This window comes from Astatotilapia calliptera, chromosome 20, assembly GCF_964374335.1.
Source record: "Astatotilapia calliptera chromosome 20, fAstCal68.1, whole genome shotgun sequence".
In the NCBI taxonomy this organism is placed as follows: domain Eukaryota; kingdom Metazoa; phylum Chordata; class Actinopteri; order Cichliformes; family Cichlidae; genus Astatotilapia; species Astatotilapia calliptera.
The window spans coordinates 32,381,277-32,398,925 of record NC_137441.1 but is presented as its reverse complement, the minus strand read 5'-3'; the positions used below and the strand labels follow the sequence as shown (position 1 = coordinate 32,398,925).

The window sequence follows — 17,649 nt, the reverse complement described above, 5'->3', positions numbered from 1 at the left end:
ACACTTACAATTCTGAGGAGATTATGGACAGCGACTATAAAAATCAAGGCAAAGAGGAACGATATGGTTAAAGATTATGGTCCCATGATGAGCTGCACCTTATTTTTTTGTAGCTTGTGTTCTGATGATATACAGTATAATAAGGCTGTCTGTCTTGGGTAGTTATGACTCAAAGATTTTAGTACACAGAGGCCTCGAGAAAACCTCCTCCCTCTCCTCATCAATCTGGAGATTTTGAGCTGCAACCTCACGTTTACCGAGCTCTTCTGCAATTCCAAAGTTACTGCCCGTCTAGCTTTCCTCAAAAACATCAATCACAAAATAACGGACCTTTAAAAAGGTGTCCAAACTGCAGCGTGGCCTCGCTTACTGTCAGCACCGCAAAGTTGTTTCATTACACCGATGTTAGTCCACAATAAACATGTAATGAATAAAAACTTTCATGCTTTAATGAATGGACAGATTAAGATTTAACTTAGTTTAATTCTAAACTGGCCACAGCTTTATGTAGTACGTGTTCTAAAAGCTGACCAGTAAAACCGGCAAAAGAGGAACACGACGCTATCAGGTACAACGCCAGATTTCTACCTCAGTATTGGTGGTCTTCTAACAAATTGCTGGGGCTGTCAAGTGAAGGATACAGAGTTCCTGATAAACTGCTACCCACCTGTGATGCAGCTAGTTCCTGGGAGAGGTCCTGGATTTTCTGCTGCTGCTGGACCAGCACCTCCTGGATAGAGAGCAGGGTCTGCTGCAGCTGGCTGACTGTGAAGAACAAGCAGAGTAAGAGATGACAAAGTGATTCAAGTTAGTCTTTTAAAAAAGAAAGAAAGAAAAAAAAAGACGCGCAGCTTTATGTTTTATGATGAAGTTATTTAATTGATACAAAACAACTGTTTTCTTTCCACAATGACAGAACCGATGAGACTCGAGTCACTGATCAAAGCGGCCCTCTGAGAATTGTAATCAAAGCTAATACCGGGTAACTTTAGTCGCAGCTTTTTGGTCCGAGGCGTCGGGGGTAGATAGTGGGAAGGAGGGGGCACATAGGATGGAGGTATTAATCTCTAGTGTCTGAACTTAAATCAAATAACAGTCTCTAACCTTCCATTATCCACCCAGACACTGCCTTCTAATGCATCTTTAAATCCTCAAACGATCAACAAAGGAAAAAAACAAGGCTCTCATTTGGGAGGAGGCTGCCAGACAAAATGTCCCCCCTAATCCTAATAAATATTGTTCTTTTTCCATTGACTTTGAAGATTGAATTAGTTCAAGTGTTGGTGTTGGAGGAAGGTGTATGATTTCAAATAACACCAGGCACAGTTTGTTGCCCCTGCTTCCAGTCACGCGTGTATTACCAAACAATGCATTAAGTTTCCCCGAGCTGATTATATTACAGAAAACCAATAAACATTCATATAAATCATGGGCGTGTAAAGTGTTAAATCAAGCCTAATAGGATTAACATCAACAGATATTGTGGCGGTCCACTGCTGAGGTTGTCAGGCCAATGGTTAAAAGCCTGTGCTGCAGCCGGCTGGACGGGATGTAAAGAACCCCTGCTCTCACATTAACCCAGGCCAGGACAAAAGACAGAGCGCCTAGCTTTGGAGCTGGGCTTCTTTTGAAAAACCAGCACAGACAAAATATTTGATCTTTCAAAGACACTAATATCTTGCAGTGACACCTGTGTTTAAATGGGTGGAGTTGTATCAATATAGGTGGGGTGCTTAAACGTTTGATCTTTTCAAGCTTTCTACAGAATACGAGTTCGAGCAGGACTGCCGGTTGGGGCTGGAGACTTTTGTGCAAACAGTTTCAGTTTTTCAGTGAGTTTTGTAATCCAGAGTGCGACCAACCTTTCTAAAGACGGCAATAAAATTAAATGGTATGGCAACCCGTGCTTAAAAAGGTGTTACTATGACGGGGTGTGCACTTTAAACCGAGAGCTGCCCTATTAGTCTGCGATTCCACCTTACCACAAAACAGCTTATCCAGATGTGTGGGTCACTCTGCCAGCCTGTAATGCTGTGCCTCCCGAATTACCAACGCCACTGCATTTTCAGCCGTCCGCAGCTAAACTCTTTTTAATGTCTCTCCAGAAAGTTGACTCTTTTGTACGGCTTAGACTCGTATTCCCAGTTATCACAGATATGAAGCCAGGAATATTAATAAAGTCAATGACTTTGGCCAGGCATGAATCAGAAGGAGGCTGTAGCTGCGATGTGTGCGTGTGTGCATGCATTTGTGTTAGAGAGAATCAGAGGCAAGATGATGTGTGGTGCTTGCAGCTGCTGTGAGAGGGATGCACATTGTGCATTCAGTAAATTATTCAGTAAATACCTCAATATAATGTACACTACATATGTCCAGGCCTGTCTCTGTCTTTAATGGCCAGCTGGTCACCAATATGGCTCCCACCAACAAAGAGTGCCCAAACAGCCGCACAATTCCATTACAGCCTGGGCGCGCTGAAGTAGTTCCAAGATCCATTCATTAATTGTCTGTGTGAAGTTGTAGGCAAATCATAATGGGAGTCAAGGCCCTTACTCTTGAGCTGAGGCTGGCGAGAGAGACTAATGTAGTCCCCATTCAAAAGGATACATCACCTCATTGCGCCTGGCACTAGAGAAACACATGAACTTTAACAAAAGGAGGTTCGAGCAATTGGCAGCGGCGAGGCAGTCGGTCGCTATTACTCAGTGCAGAGAGGAGCGAGAGGGAGAGGAAGACAAAGAGAAAGCAGGGGGAGAAAACTCTCAGTGTAATTGCAACCCCTCTCCCCAACTGTTAACTACAACAGTCATTAACTACAATAGCAGTGTGGCTACTGCAGTCATAGCAAATTAGTTCCCTCTATTGACTGAAGAAAAGACCTGTGTTTTTTTTCTCTCCCTTTAGAGTCTCACCTTCACACTGGGAGAGGGGAAAAAAATAAACTTTTACTGAGAAATCCTGTCTTTGGTAGCAAACAAAACAGGGTTTGCAAGTTGGCAAATCTCCAATCAGTGATAAGTAGAGCAAGAATGGGCAGTGAAGTAGCCAGAGGAAATGTGTTTGCATAGTTGGGAGAAAATGACCATAAAAGAACATATATTTGTTAATCAGATTCAGGGCGGCACACCTTGCACGCGATCCTACACAATTGCAGCCCTCCACCTACCTTTGCCAGCCAGAAAACAATAGCATGGGTGTGACTGGATAAAATGATAACAGCCATATTTTCATCTGCACTACGTTGGTCCGTGACAGAAGCCATAAACTCAGATTCTCGATTTGTTTTCATTTGGAGATGACGGGAAAATCAAACAAAGGATGTCTGTATTTAAAATAATCAGATCGTATTTATAATCAAGTTCAGCCCCTCTTTGTCTCTCAGGCTAAAAAAAAAAAATCTACATAAACACAGGTCTCTCACTATAGAGCCTGAAAAACAAGTGAGAGACGTAAACAATTTACTAATAGATTAATAATATAAGATTTACACCTGTTTTACAAATGAAATATGAATTTTAAAAAATTCATTAAGGCCTACCAAATAACATTTGAGACAAAGCTTACCTAAACAGTGCGACTTTCTTTTAAGAAGTGGCATTAATGTTTCATTTAATACCCTATAACCTTGCATGTTTTAGAACTCCGGAACATTTGGTTTAATTTAAAGAATCTGAAAAGGCACCTTGGAAATAAAATGCCTTTTAATTATTATCATTAACACAAAACAAACAATACGGTGTGCCAGAGCCACCTGTCTGAAATGGGGATTGGTAGCTTTCCGGTGAAAAACACACTCTAGTTTAACACTACTGCTAACGAGACCAAAGTTTCTCAGAGTGCCTCTCTCATTTACGCCTCCCTGGATTTTTAATTATACTGACGAAGAGCACGGAAAGCATCTCTCTCCCCGCTTCTTTCTCTCCCTCCACGTCTGACAGCCAGGTTGAGATTCCTCACCTGTCCAACATGGGAGCCGCACCTGTCACCATGCACTTAATCACACCAGGCCCAGCGCTGAGCCCAGACGCCACACAGTGCCACTGCGACTCGTGCACATCATGCACACAAACACAAACAGACACATACACGCGCGCACAAAATTAAAATGAACTTTATGCCCACCTATGGGGAAGAGGGTGGATGATGATGATGGTGGCGATGGAGGTTTGGATGGGGGTGAGGTTGGTGCAGGGCGGAAGGGTGGGGGAGAGATGGATGGAAGGGGGGAGTGAGACGGGATGGGTGGGGTGGAAGAAAAGTTGTCATTTCCCAACTCCTCATTAATATTCCGAGGTTAAGAGCTTTTCAGCGAAACGTAATTAATTGAGCCCGAGCCTGACAGTAAACAAGCAATTTCAAATTAAAGCGAAATGACAGCGGCGTCATTTGTTAAAAACGCGCAGGGCCCCCGATTTTGGCGACAGATAAATGAGGGAAAATGTTAAGGAGGGAGAAAGTGATGAAGATATTAATCTTCACCTGTCTGTGTCAGCGTGCCACTCATTGCCGCAATGTTGCTTTCCATCCTCTGCAGATGCTCCTTGTCCTCTCGGCTTCCCATAATGAGGGGAAGGATGTATTTCTGCAATTAAAAGCATGGCACAATATTACACTTCTCTCTAGTGGATAGGGGGAGAAAGATGAGGAAAAGACAGGGCCACCTAGACGTGGCAGTCCAGGGTCAATGGCATTGTTTTATTGGACTTGTGCGTCACTGTCTAAAGTGCATGATTAGGTGAAAAGATTTCTAGAGCGGATGATAAAATAGGTGTGTACACACGTTCGTATTGAAACCATTAGTGGGTAAGAAAATCAACAACTGTGATAACAGATTAGTCATTTTAAATATAGAGCAGAAAAGTCAAAAACCTGCTGCTTTTCTAAGCAAAAAGCTGCAAGCCCAAAAGCATATTTTCAACATTATAAAAAGAATGAAACTGTGAAAAGGACAGTAAAAGCAAGAGACCAGCCTACAGGGAAAAACATGGTGGTGAACACTGAAAATAGTCTTCCAAAACCAAAAACAATGTCACTCTGTTTATCATCTCTGCCACTAAATAAACAAAACTCTACCAAATGATATGTATATCTGACAGCCAAATGAGGATGTTTGCTGCCCAGTGAGAGGGTTACCCAGACGAGCAGTTTGTGAGCATCTCGCTCAGTCCTTTTCATGTATGTTTCATATAAAGCTAATGTCCGCACATACATTTAGGGAACCACTGAACTGCCTTAAAATTATCTGTATATCTGTGTTTGTTTATTTGCTCTTAAGGCTGAGTAACTGCCAGTTTCCAGCTCTCTGCCGGGTTTTCTCTCCAGCTCAGGTGGCAGGCAGCCACACCAGTGCAAGTAATAAACACTTTTTAGAGAAAAAGATTAAATGGGTGTCAACACGAGGTAATTAATAAGTGGGTTGCTGAGAGTGTGGTGTTTACAAGGTGCACCATAACATAAATAAAGTATGGGCACAAGCCTGGACATATGGTGCGACTGGCGCTACACTAGTGACATGACAGCAACCTGTGCCGTCCCACCAGGGAATCCCACCTCCCAGGTGATCGGTGGCTGGCCAACACTGCAGCATGTGGGAAACAGTGGACTGGTACAGTCTGTGAATGTGCATGTGCAGCTTTATGAAAAGCTCTGTAATGAAAAAGGAAATAATAGGACATAACAGCACTAAAGGAAAGCAAGTGCATCTGACATGGTCAGCAGGGCAATATGTACATACATGATACCTGCTCCCCTTCTCTCTCCTCCATACACAAAGGAGAATGGGCTGTCACCTAGTCCAAGAGCTACTGCTAAAGCTCCTGTCCTCCTTTAAAACAAGAGTAATGGCTTCCACATGCCACTCAGACTACTACTAACAACTACTATGGGATTAATGTCAGCAGGGACAAGGGGCCTCCTGAGCTCTTGTTCAAGGGCTGCTAAGCCTGATAAAAAATAAAATAAAATAAAAAGAACGGTGAATACTTTTAGACTGTAGAATGTCAAAAAAATAAATGAAAAAAGTAGTTGTGTGTGGTGTCAGCAGATGTTTTTAAAGCAAAAAAATATCTGTTTGAGGGGAGGAGAAAATGTGCTCAGATGACATCATGCTTTGACGTAAAGCAGGGTAGCTTTAATAACAAGACCAAAGTGCTGTTACATAGTGCAGAGGCGTCTTCTATTCTAGCACCGTAGTTCATCATAAACTAACGCTAACCAATTTTAATGTGATATAAGGGAGAGGCAGTGCAGACAGATGTCAGGATGTGGCATATTAACAGCACAACAATTGGTCACATTAAAACAAATAAATCAGTGATGAAACAGACAAAATGAGGTCGTGTAACTTGCCTTGTAAAGCTGATAAAAACAGAATGTGATACCCCCCATAATGATGGCAAGGGCACCATAGTCCCTCCACCTGCAGCCCGTTGGACCTGGACATAGAAGAAAGATTAAACATTAAGCTTTTGACATTAATATGCATATGCACTACTTTGCATGAGAGTGCTAGTTCAACTTATTTATATAGCCCCAAATCACAGCAACAGTGTCCTCAAGGTGCTTTATACTGTTGTAAGGTAAAGATCCTATAATAATAATAATAATAATAATAATAATAATAATAATAATAATAATAATAATAATAATACAGAGAAAACCCCAAACGACCCCTATGAGCAAGCACTCTTGGTGACAGTGGGAAAGAAAAACTCCCTTTTAGCAGGAAGAAACCTCGGGCAAAGCCAGACTCAGGGAGTGGCAGCCACCCGCCGTGACTGGCTGGGAGTGAGGGGAGGAAGTCGGGATACAAGACAAGACACAAAAACTTGAAATGCAGCATTAAAAGTATTGCATAATTTCTTTTAAGAATGCTGACTGACCTTTGCACGATTAAACATTTAATATAACCCAACTAGCACTTCTTTCCATTAACAACCCCTGTGGTAAGTCTAGAGCACTTGCCTGTCATTGCAAATAACACATTGTCCTTGGCGTTGTTTTAGCGGGACAGCCACAGCAGCTCTGATTAGTGGTACTACAGCTTATTCTATAGCTCCTGATTACAGCTGAGACTGTAGTGCCACTGATTTTAAAAGGGTCATTGATCTTCCAGTATCCTTTTCTCAGAATCCCATTTTCCAGTTCTTTTCCATGTAGCGCCCTCATGAAGACACGCATATACAGGAGAAACAGCCCAGAAGTGCAAAACTAAGAAAGTCGTGGCATTCACAGGTCATTTTATGACCATGCTAACACAATTAGGTCAAATGAAAAACACTTTTTGTTCAGTAATCAAAGATTACGCAAGTTGTGTATTGGTAATCACAAGTGTGTTCACTTTTGTTGCATTTCATTTTTGCTTAAAGCTTTGTATTTTGCAAAATATTTTGGTTTTGGTAAAACAGTTGACATTTAATTGATATTGAACAGGACTGTACTCACCTCTCTTGTGTGTATGACATAATAATGAACCCTGTTTAAGCAGAACATCTGAACCATAAGGGTTAAGCCTACAGAAATAAACATGCACTCTTTATTGTGCTTTTCTATTAAAGGCTACCATTGTCTTCCAATGGTAGCCTTTCAGGTGGGGGTGACAGGGGCAGATACAGTGTTTATATATAAACCTTCAAAACTAAACAGAAAGGTAAGAGAGAGTGTATTTGTGCTTTTAGAAGTCGCTGTCTTGCTGAATGACAGATAATGTGAAAGTGTGTCATTGTGCAAGCTGTCATCTGGGTAGGCCAACTGTCTGTCAAAGTGGAAATTCCCCTCTTAAGAGGAGAAGCATTCAACTGAAAATGTCACTAAACAACAAACAAGTCTTGAGGAAATATATGAGTTTTTCTTTATTTACTCTGGTGGGGCCAAAATGAATAGGAAATTATTAGAGGCTAGGCCACTGAAGCACACCATTGATATTCTATTACAGGTCTGATTTCACCTAATGGGTTATGTGGTACATGTTTACTGGCTTGAAGTAAGTAAACCAGATTGATTTTGTGCCTTAGCACTTGTGTGATTTTTACATGCAAATAAAATGAGAGACCCGCTGTCATACAGGACTACATGGTATATTTCCAAGGTGAATGCTACTTTATTCTCCATCTCAAGGGCACATTTCATTGCTTTTGCAGCACACTGCAATGATCCTGTAACCTTTCCTATCGAAAATTTTGAATCAATCTCCAACATCCATATGGTAACCACATAAATTTAGGTCTTCGTCAACATAGCTGAGATAGACTTGTCACCTATCCCAGAATACGGCGCATCTGAAAGGCCTGGAAGTCCTTGGGATAGGTGTTTGACCCTGAACAAGCCTCACTGCATCACCAGGGGTCTTCACTTTCTCTTTTCTCCTCTTTTAGGACCTTTCATTCTTTCCCCATCTCTCCTTTTTTCTATACCACTTCTACTTGTCCTTTTTTTTTTTATTTGGTCACTTAAGCTGTGGAACTGTGGTCTCCATCCCCCGTTTTTCCAATCTCCTCTCAAATTTATTGGGTTCAGTGGAGGCCTTCCTGTCCTTCTACCGTGTGGAAATAGAGATCAGAGTATCCATTACTTCGACAGAGATGGATGCGGGTCCCTGTGCACCGTCCCCATAAGAAGGACATCACAGGGAGGTAGCCCCCTCTTTTCGGCATGACCCCCCATACAAGACTCCGCGCTCTCACCTCATTATGCAGTTCCCTTATAGCCGTTTTGATATAAAACCCTCCACTATGGACAGAGAGCTGCGAGTCTTCCTAACTACATGGCCATCCCATCAACATCACATTCATTACAAAACATGAGATGCTGGGGGAGTCAAGGACAGTGTGGTAATAAATGAGGGTGGAATACATCTGGAATCATTGTCATATGGGTTAAGCATTACGCGGACTTCATTCTGCATTGGTAAATCAGTGGACAGCACTCATAACCTCCTGAGGTAATAAAGATACAGGTTGTGGTGTGGGGTCTCGCCAGGAGGAACCCCTTGAAACAGAATGGCAAGAGACTTCATAAGCTTGTGCTCATATTTCCTGTGTCTAAATCCACAGTGCAGGAAATATATGTCGTATGCTACGTATAACCGTAATACTTGTAAAGAGCGAGGTATATGAGGAGCTACAGATAATTTAAACTAAACAGGGTTAACAAAAGCAAGAGGGAAGCTCTCTAACAACACATCTGCAAAGCACAAGGATCTCTGTTCAGTCTCAAATCTTTAAGTCTCAAACTATTTCTGTAGGGCATGCATGCATTTGCAGGTGCTAAAAAAGTTGAGAAAATGATATATGTACTCACTGAGCGGTGCAGGAGGGAGCTGAGCTGCATGGAGTGGATGTGCGGGCCCTGCAGGGACCAGAGGCAGTGCTTCTGTGGAGCCAGAACGCTGGATGGCCAACTCTACCTCTTCATCTGTCAGGCCTGTAATGAAGACACACACTTATAAGGCATTCGCAAAAATGTTCCCTTAATGGGAAAAACCAAATGGCTCTTTGGCTATCATAATGTATGCTTAAATACTTCCCAAGCCCCCCACAAATCTTTCAAGTAGAATTTAGAGAAAGTATGTCAAATCTCATTCAATTTCACAAAGACTCTTTCTCAAAAATGTATTTTCATTTCATAATTCGGAAATTCCAGCGAGAGTTTTTGATTCAGGGACATCCATCAAAGGAAGAGAGTGCGGAAAGGTTCACACAGTGAAATCTGAAACTCTGCTAGCCTATTAACTGCCACCAAAGGCAAAGAAAATAAGAGTCTGTCCACTTCTCCAGTTATATTTCCCATGTGGAGATTTCATACACCCCAGACAGTGAAAATGCATTATTTTAATTTCTTCATTGTAATGTAAATGTATTACATAATTTTGCAAATGCCAATATAATTTAATCTTCAGATCTTTTTAATGATTTTAGTGATGATTAAATTGCAAAGGGCTCCCCGATGGAGAATCAGAGGGGAGGAGGAAAAAAAATCTAATATGAACATCTCCTTTTGTGGCAAGAAAGGATTTTATTTCAGCCACCATATGCTGCCATTGCTGTGGGTCTCATCTTTTAATGAGCATCTTACTCTAAACAAAGAAAATAATTATAACTTTTGATGAAACATGCTGGGGAAAAAACAAAAAAAAAAACCCACATTTATAGCAGAACAAGTAAGAGAAAGCTGAAGACAAAAAAACAAAACTGGAACATATTGTAGTTCTTAGATGGAGAAAAGCACCTTATAATGAAGACGCAACACAATTTACATTAGAATATTTTATACTTCTCCAAGATTTTAGCCATTAGTTCCTTCTGTAATTTCACTTACTTAATGATAGATAATCAGATTTGTAAAAGAGTCTTTTACTTAAACTATTCCCTCAGGATTTAGTTTCTCACACGCGCTGCCTAATGCTTCCTCCATCTTTTCAGAGATATTGAGAGAACGGAAAGTGTTCGTATGCAGTATTTCAAGTGACTGCTTCACGTTTTCATTAACAGAACAGTATCTGCACAGAGATATAACAGTTCTTCTACTGACCTCCAGAGTGGCCTATACGAGACAGCATACAATAACCTCCATGTGGATTGAAAGTTTTATGAGAAGTCAAATGTAAAGCAGAAAGTTTCAGTTCTGAAGGTGGACAAGATGTGATTTAAAACAAACAAAAAGGAAAAGAGAAACAAGTCCTCCCATTTGAATACCTGTTTAAGTGTTTAACTGTGAAGCAAATCTGAATTCACACTTGAGCATGTACCCGCAGGCCAAAAGAATAACAAATCCTGTGATAATCTAGCAGAAAGCTTATGCCAAGAGAGGTCCCTCCAGTCACCTATTTAAATGCTCAAAGGAATGGCCATGAAAATTGTTGAATAATTGAAGGCAAATATTGGCCAGCCTGTAGCAGAGCAGGTCCTGAGTGCCAGGAAGTGGTGAGCGCCATGCGCTGAGTTTGTGCAGTCAGACTGCACTGTCAAATAAGCAATAATGTGTCCCTGGACTCCTGTTTCATCTGACCGCAGCAGACTACATGGTGACAGACTATTGAGTGAGACATGCGATGATCTCAGTTTCACCAAATAAGACAAGATATATTAAAACAAAAGAAAAGAGACAAAAAAAAAAAAGGAAATTTCCCTTCACCTTGAAATTTAAGGTCTTTAAAAAGGAAACAAAAAACTACATTTAGGCTGCTGTTGAGACCAATATATGTACATGTTAATAGCTCTTCACATCTTTGATGTTGTTTACGCAGCAAATGAAAGGTTTTTGTTTTTTACCCAACATCAAAATAAAATACCTGGAAATTCCAAAAGCTGATTTCCTGTGAAATTACAGCTTGCTAAGTTGTGTTTGAGGCTCTGATCTGTTTATTGCCGTGGGGGAAGACAACAGCAAACAAAAGAGCCCTCAGATCCCAAAGAAAAAGGAACAAGGTGAAAGTGAGTTTTACATATAAAAGGAAAAGACAAAAAAGGGATTGTGAAATTTATTATGGGTTCCAAAACCTGTGGAATGACCCCTGGACCCCCATTTCAGATCGACCTGTGGGGAGATGAATTTTTTAAGACATAAATTACACCTAATGACGACACCATAAAAAACAACAATAATGGAAAGCTATTCTGTATTTCATTATACTGTATTATTTGGTGCACCTGATACACGCAGTGCCTGTTTATGAGTCACCGTATTAGCAGATGCTCTGCCAAAGCATTTGCTTTGACCTTGCCATTCTCATTGGGGCATGAAATTACGGTGCTGGCACCTCGATATTACAGCTATAAATACTGTAAACTGCATATCTGGGCTACGTTTTCTATTGTCTTTCAACATAAACCTGATCGGTATTTATTTAAAGGAAAACCCATTGCTCGTCAGGTTATTTACAGCTCTATTTTCACTGGCTCATATTCTCTGGGTATTTTTTAAGGGCAAAGAGGCAGCAGGGCGCTAGCATTAAATCTATTTCTCCAATTCTGGCACTTCTGGACTTTATGGGTCAAGACCTAGCCTGGACAGCCAATTATAAGAATTGCTTACTAAAATATTTTGTGTGGTAAAAGGTGAATGCCTTTTTCGCTGTCCTCCAAGGCCTGAACTATGAAGTTGCCCTTGAGTGAAAATTACTTACATTTTGAATATTATGGGAAAAAAAATGCAAGCCAGGGGTCATAAATAGATGGAGGTCAATGGGTTATTAAGGAGAGGTTCAAACTGTTTCCCAAGCTATACTGCCGAGGGAGATTCTACATGTCATTTGGTTCTGTTCAACAGCTTGAACATTGCCCCTAAATAATGACCATTCTCATAGAGTATTCATTTATGTATTAAAAAAGGGGACTCTGCTCTCATTTCCCTGCTTTATCGCCTTGTAGTGATGACAAAGTGGGCAAGGCCTAGGCTAGGTGGCGCCGTGGAGTAATTTATAACCACATCAATCCCTTTACCTTCCATGCAGGCCTTGGACATTGTCATTTTTGTCCGAGAGGTGAGTCACATAACCCCACTTACAAACAGCATCCTATTAATATCTGGGATGATGAACCTTACTCTTACCTCCATAGCAGGTATGGTAATAGACCAAAAGCCTACCTCTGTTTCCCCTGACCCTCCATCAGTGGCCCACTTCTCAGGGTGAAATCTCTTAGGGTTATTTATTCAACTTAATAACAACTGAGACGTTATTAAAAAATAAATAAATAAATAAAAACAGTCACGCCATCATTTATATCTCACCAACTCCGAATGCCCTGTACCCGTTTCACATGCTGAAATTACCTGTACTGCAGCAAGTATGTACACTCCCTGTGTTTACTTTCCAAAACAAATTACCTTCGGTTTGTCAAACTAGGAGCGGCTGGGTGATGTCACCTTAGGTCCCACGGTCAAAGTGACACACTGAGAACTGGAAAATGTTGTTGACTTTGTCCTGAGAATTTGATTTTTTTTGGTAATTATGTGTGTAACTGCTAATTGTCTGGGTTAAATGGTGGTGCCAAAGTGGAGGCCCAATGCTCTTTAGTTGCTGCATCTGTTAATTGAAGAAGACATAGATGGCACAATTCACTAGATGAGAGTCTAGCGCATTATATTTCACTCAAACACAATAAAATTTACTTGATCTTGGCAGTCAACGACTAAGGCAAAATTGCTTCAAGATTGCGGTATGACAGTTTAAAATGCAATTCATTTCCTCACTCCTCTGTAAAAGACAGGGAAAAAAAGCATCTCTGGGTTTAAATCTTGATTTATATTACATCAAAGTGACAAAGTTTCAATATTTCAGCCAGCTTATTCAACTTCAAGGACTCTAGAAGGGCAGCTTGAAATATTGGACTGCATAATTGCCAATTCATACCCTGAAATTGACAGTTGAAGGAAAACAGAAAATTATATTTTTCAATGAATATTGAAATAAACCACACTATTAGGCTCTCTTTGGAAAAAACAGACATGTAACCAGAGAGGCATCCTTCAGTGCAGATTAGGGCACAAATGCGCTGGGAAATAATATGCACGACTGAGATTATTGTGTAAAGATTCTGCAACATGCAATCAAAGTGGGCCCTATTTTCCCCTTCATCAGCTGTCCAGCGTAAGTACTGGCAGCAAGAGGAAACCAATTTAAATTCCACTCTACCAGGAGATGGTATTGTTTCATTTTATGTGTGCTTTGACATTTCTGGCTGTTAATATAGAGTAAAATCCAGAAGTATTTACATAAATATGACATTAAACTGTATTAGAAATTAAGACTGACACATTTGCTGTGGTGACTGTGGGAGAAGGAGGATGATGATTGAGTTTCTTTGTCAAAAGGTTGAAAGGACAATACATGCTGGGTACAGGAGCATGCAAAAGTCTGAGCACTGGCCTGCTGCCGCCTGTATAAAAGCTTATTGTGGCTCAGCAAGCAGTCACCAATGAACAAGATTACTAATCTGATTCAGTTTACCAACGAGTTTTATGGGAGGAAAATGGAAAGTTTCAAAATCAAATTCTTGTCAGTATTGATGTCGATGCTTCTGAGAAGATGAACAAAGGCTAAAAGATATTTTGTACTGATACTTCATTTTATTTTGTTACTATGAATGTAACCCAGAAGTGCAATTCATACAATAATTTATGAATTAACACAAACACCGGCACGATAAAGTTATTTTGTTTAAATTCCCACAAAGAAATATTTCAATCAGGAAATGTGGTATACTGATGAAAAAGGTCTGACAGGTGATTCATCACTTAAAGTACACTTTACTTTTATTTTTAGCAGTCAGCTAAGATTAGTTCCTTACTAAGCGGCATTGCGGTGCAATATCTGGGTTTGATGCGCAGCTTAAAAAAAGCCTTTTCCTGATATAATTTCCTGTAATATGATCAACGTCGATTTCTAAGACAAAAAAAATTACTGTACTTAAATAAAATCACAAAAACACAAAGCAACTGATTTAATAAAGCACGATAGTAACAGTAGAGCTTTTTTCCTGAAACAGGAGAAATCTTAAAGCTTGAGTATTGGATTTAAACAACTTCCAGGTTTACTGCTGTATGACTGTACAAGTCAAGAGTTATCCTAAGAATACTGCAGAGTGCAAACATACTTTGTGCTTAGTGTTTCATTGCCCATATCTCCCATCTCTCTCTGTGTAAGATCGATGTCCTTATGCAAATCCAGAGTTCTTGTTTAGATCTACAGCGGAACCGATTTTCCAAAATAAATCTGCATTAAAGCATCATACATATTTCATGGACTTAAAGTGCAGTAAGAGCAAACCGATTTGGATAGTGGAGCTCCGTGGAGTTTGCATCAAGGCTGAAAGTAAGAAGAAAATAAGGTGCAGCATGGCATCCTTTGACAATAATGAGGCCTTGTTACATTTCAATTAACCAACAGCAGACTGATAACATGCCTTAGTTGTTAATAATGAAAGAAAAAGACAAAAAAAATACATTTCAAATGATATCAAGAGAGCCATATGAGATGAGTGTAGTAGCAGCCGGCAACCATGGATTTGGTTTCGGGTTACCTTTCCTAGTCACAGAGCTTTTAGGCTCACTTTTCACTGTTTGGCTGAATGCAAAGTCCCTAAGCGCTGTACAAGTACAGTCCCCACACACTGAACTGTCTCACTGCAAATTTAAATAAAAACACTCCCCACAAAGTGTTTATCCAAGGTAAAAGACACACACACACTGTACATACTATTACAGCTCAGCCATAGGCTGACTGTTATAAATACATGGCATAACACTGCAGCTCTACTGCTGCATTATATTGAACTGACTTAAATGAGTTCAGAGTAATAAAGCTTTTTGCAACTTTTATTGCACAAACAATATTCTACTGTGTGTTAGAAATATCTCAATGAATTGCAAAGAAAGTGAAGAGCCAGCAAACATTCCAACCTCCCCTGCTTAGAAAACCTCCTCGTGCCGTGCCTCAAATTTACGATAACTGTTAAATTAAGTAAAAGGGTTAAAATGCTGGAAGGCAATATTGATAATTCCATTGAAAATGCAGAGGGAGTTTGTCAATATTAATTTTCCTGAACCCAAAGGAGCATCCAGACTGGTGTGTCATTTATTCACAGAGCCTGAATCATGCCCTCTGAAGCTAAATCGACCCCTATTAGGCCCCCCTGAAGGCAAAGATCCATGGCCACAACCTTTGACCCCAACAGAATGATCTTACAAAAAATAGCATATGTATCTTTGCCAACCGCATTTTGTGGATTGTAATACCACAGCCATTTTCCCCCAAATTATGTATACTGTTCACAGCTTTCAGCTTTCAGCATAAATCAAGCAAATGAGAAGTCTCTCACCTTTTTTCTTCAAGAAGGTTTTTCTGAGGGCCAAGGGACTCTGATGTACTTTTGGGTTCTGTAGAAATTGTACAGCAGTGGTAATCTGGGGAGAGACAAATGTGATTTAATCCCTCGTAATGATATAACATGAGAGGAAGAAGATAAGCTTTGCAGCAAACTGATGCTTTTCACAGCACAAACAACAGTCTAGACCTTCTTTAAGAAAAAGGTTCATTATCAGTCCAACCCCACAGGAAAAAAAGAAAAACCTTAAATGGATTCCATTTGATAGTTGCTTTTACGCTCCCCCCACACCCAGCAGTGAGGAAAAAGACCACCTGACCACTTTCCAGCTAAATGTGGGGAATGACCAAATCAGCAGTTATAAAATTAGCCCATCAAGAGTGCTGGACAAATGGAGTATGGAGCTTAATTTGCTATTACCCTCTTAAAGACAAACTTCCATTCTTAAGTGCGGAGTGGAAGAAAATCTATACTTAATGCAGAGGTGATCATTTGTATCTAATAACTTGAGAATCCTAGGCTGAAAACTTCTGTAATTCTTCCAGTTAAAAACCTGCCATGATCAAATCACCCAGCCTGAATGTTGTAATGACTTGAAACGTTAATGCACTAGAACGTTAAATAGCATCAGAACACCAGTAGTTTTAAGTGCATTGCGTTCATCGATTCTATTATGTTTTCCTTCGAGATGCACCTTAATTTTCCACCCCAGTATGCATTTCCAAGAATTGGAGGGAGGGGAAAAAAATCTTCCTCAAATGGCATTAAAACATAAATTTGAAGTGGGCGCCATGAAGTGGCGCCTCCTAAAATAGATAAATATGTAAGAACACAGAGAAAGGGGAAACACACTAGAGAGGAGGTTTCGATGACTTATTATCGCACCTGTGGTCCCCGTGATTCAATTGTAAAAGTCATCCCTCTAATAGGTTGAAAGGTTTTGATTACTCTTCTTTTCTCTTAGTGTTGAAAGATACAAAGTGATTGAGCGCCCTGCCAGTGGTAATTCATTTTGGGTAATGCATTGCATATACTAAGAACCTGTTTCAATCCAAAAGAATTGCAGTTTAAACTTGTCCAAGTGGTAGGAGTGGCAGTGAAGCTGTTTAAAAAGTGAGATTTCTGTCACAAGCACACAGTACAGTAGAGAATTATAGCGCAGGCATCTTTAAGAAACTTAGCAAACGCGGATTACAAACAAACCTAAAATGAACATCTGAATAATAATAACATTTCTTCTTTATACAACCCAGTGAACCTTTCATTAAAATGCACCATTTTGACTTCATGAGATCGCTGCCACAACTGATGTACACACTAATCTACATTTTCACTGGGACAACACGGTGACCTTGATGTACACAAGGGTTACGCAAGAGGTGCGGAATTTCCTGGATCTCTATATATGCTGAGAGCTTTATTAAAGCCAGTCACCCGGAACCTTCATTGTGACAACCAGATTAAACCATTTGCATGGTGACCCCGTAACTGATGTTCTGGGCCAAAAGATACAGTCAAAACACAGAGAAAATATCCCTTTGATAAAAAAGACAAAAATCACTCTAGTGCTTGCAAGGCGCTCACTGTCCAAGTCAGTGAGCCATTACCACAAGTCACAGCATGTGGTAATGGCGGAAACTAGAGATAATAAACACACTAAAATCTAATACTCCAATATTTATTACGGTAAATAACAGAGTTATATACAGGAGGCCCGCTGAGAGGTAATGACCTAACAGGGAAAGAATATGCTGAATGAGCAGTCCTTGTTTACATTCGCTTAAAATTTCAGTAGCACAATATTGACAAGAAAATTGTATCAGCGTTA

At 40.2% G+C, this 17,649-nt stretch overlaps 1 protein-coding gene across 1 annotated transcript in view; it reads right to left on the bottom strand.

Moving 5' to 3' along the window:
* Window positions 1-17,649, bottom strand: part of pex14 (peroxisomal biogenesis factor 14) — a 45,273-nt gene that overhangs the window by 10,566 nt on the left and 17,058 nt on the right. Inside the window, exons 3-7 of the mRNA XM_026153687.2 lie at window positions 15,816-15,900; window positions 9,298-9,420; window positions 6,349-6,434; window positions 4,480-4,582; window positions 668-765 (exon numbers count right to left, since the gene is read on the bottom strand). Of these exons, the coding sequence (XP_026009472.2) occupies window positions 668-765; window positions 4,480-4,582; window positions 6,349-6,434; window positions 9,298-9,420; window positions 15,816-15,900 (495 nt within the window). The remainder of the gene's footprint in view (window positions 1-667; window positions 766-4,479; window positions 4,583-6,348; window positions 6,435-9,297; window positions 9,421-15,815; window positions 15,901-17,649) is intronic.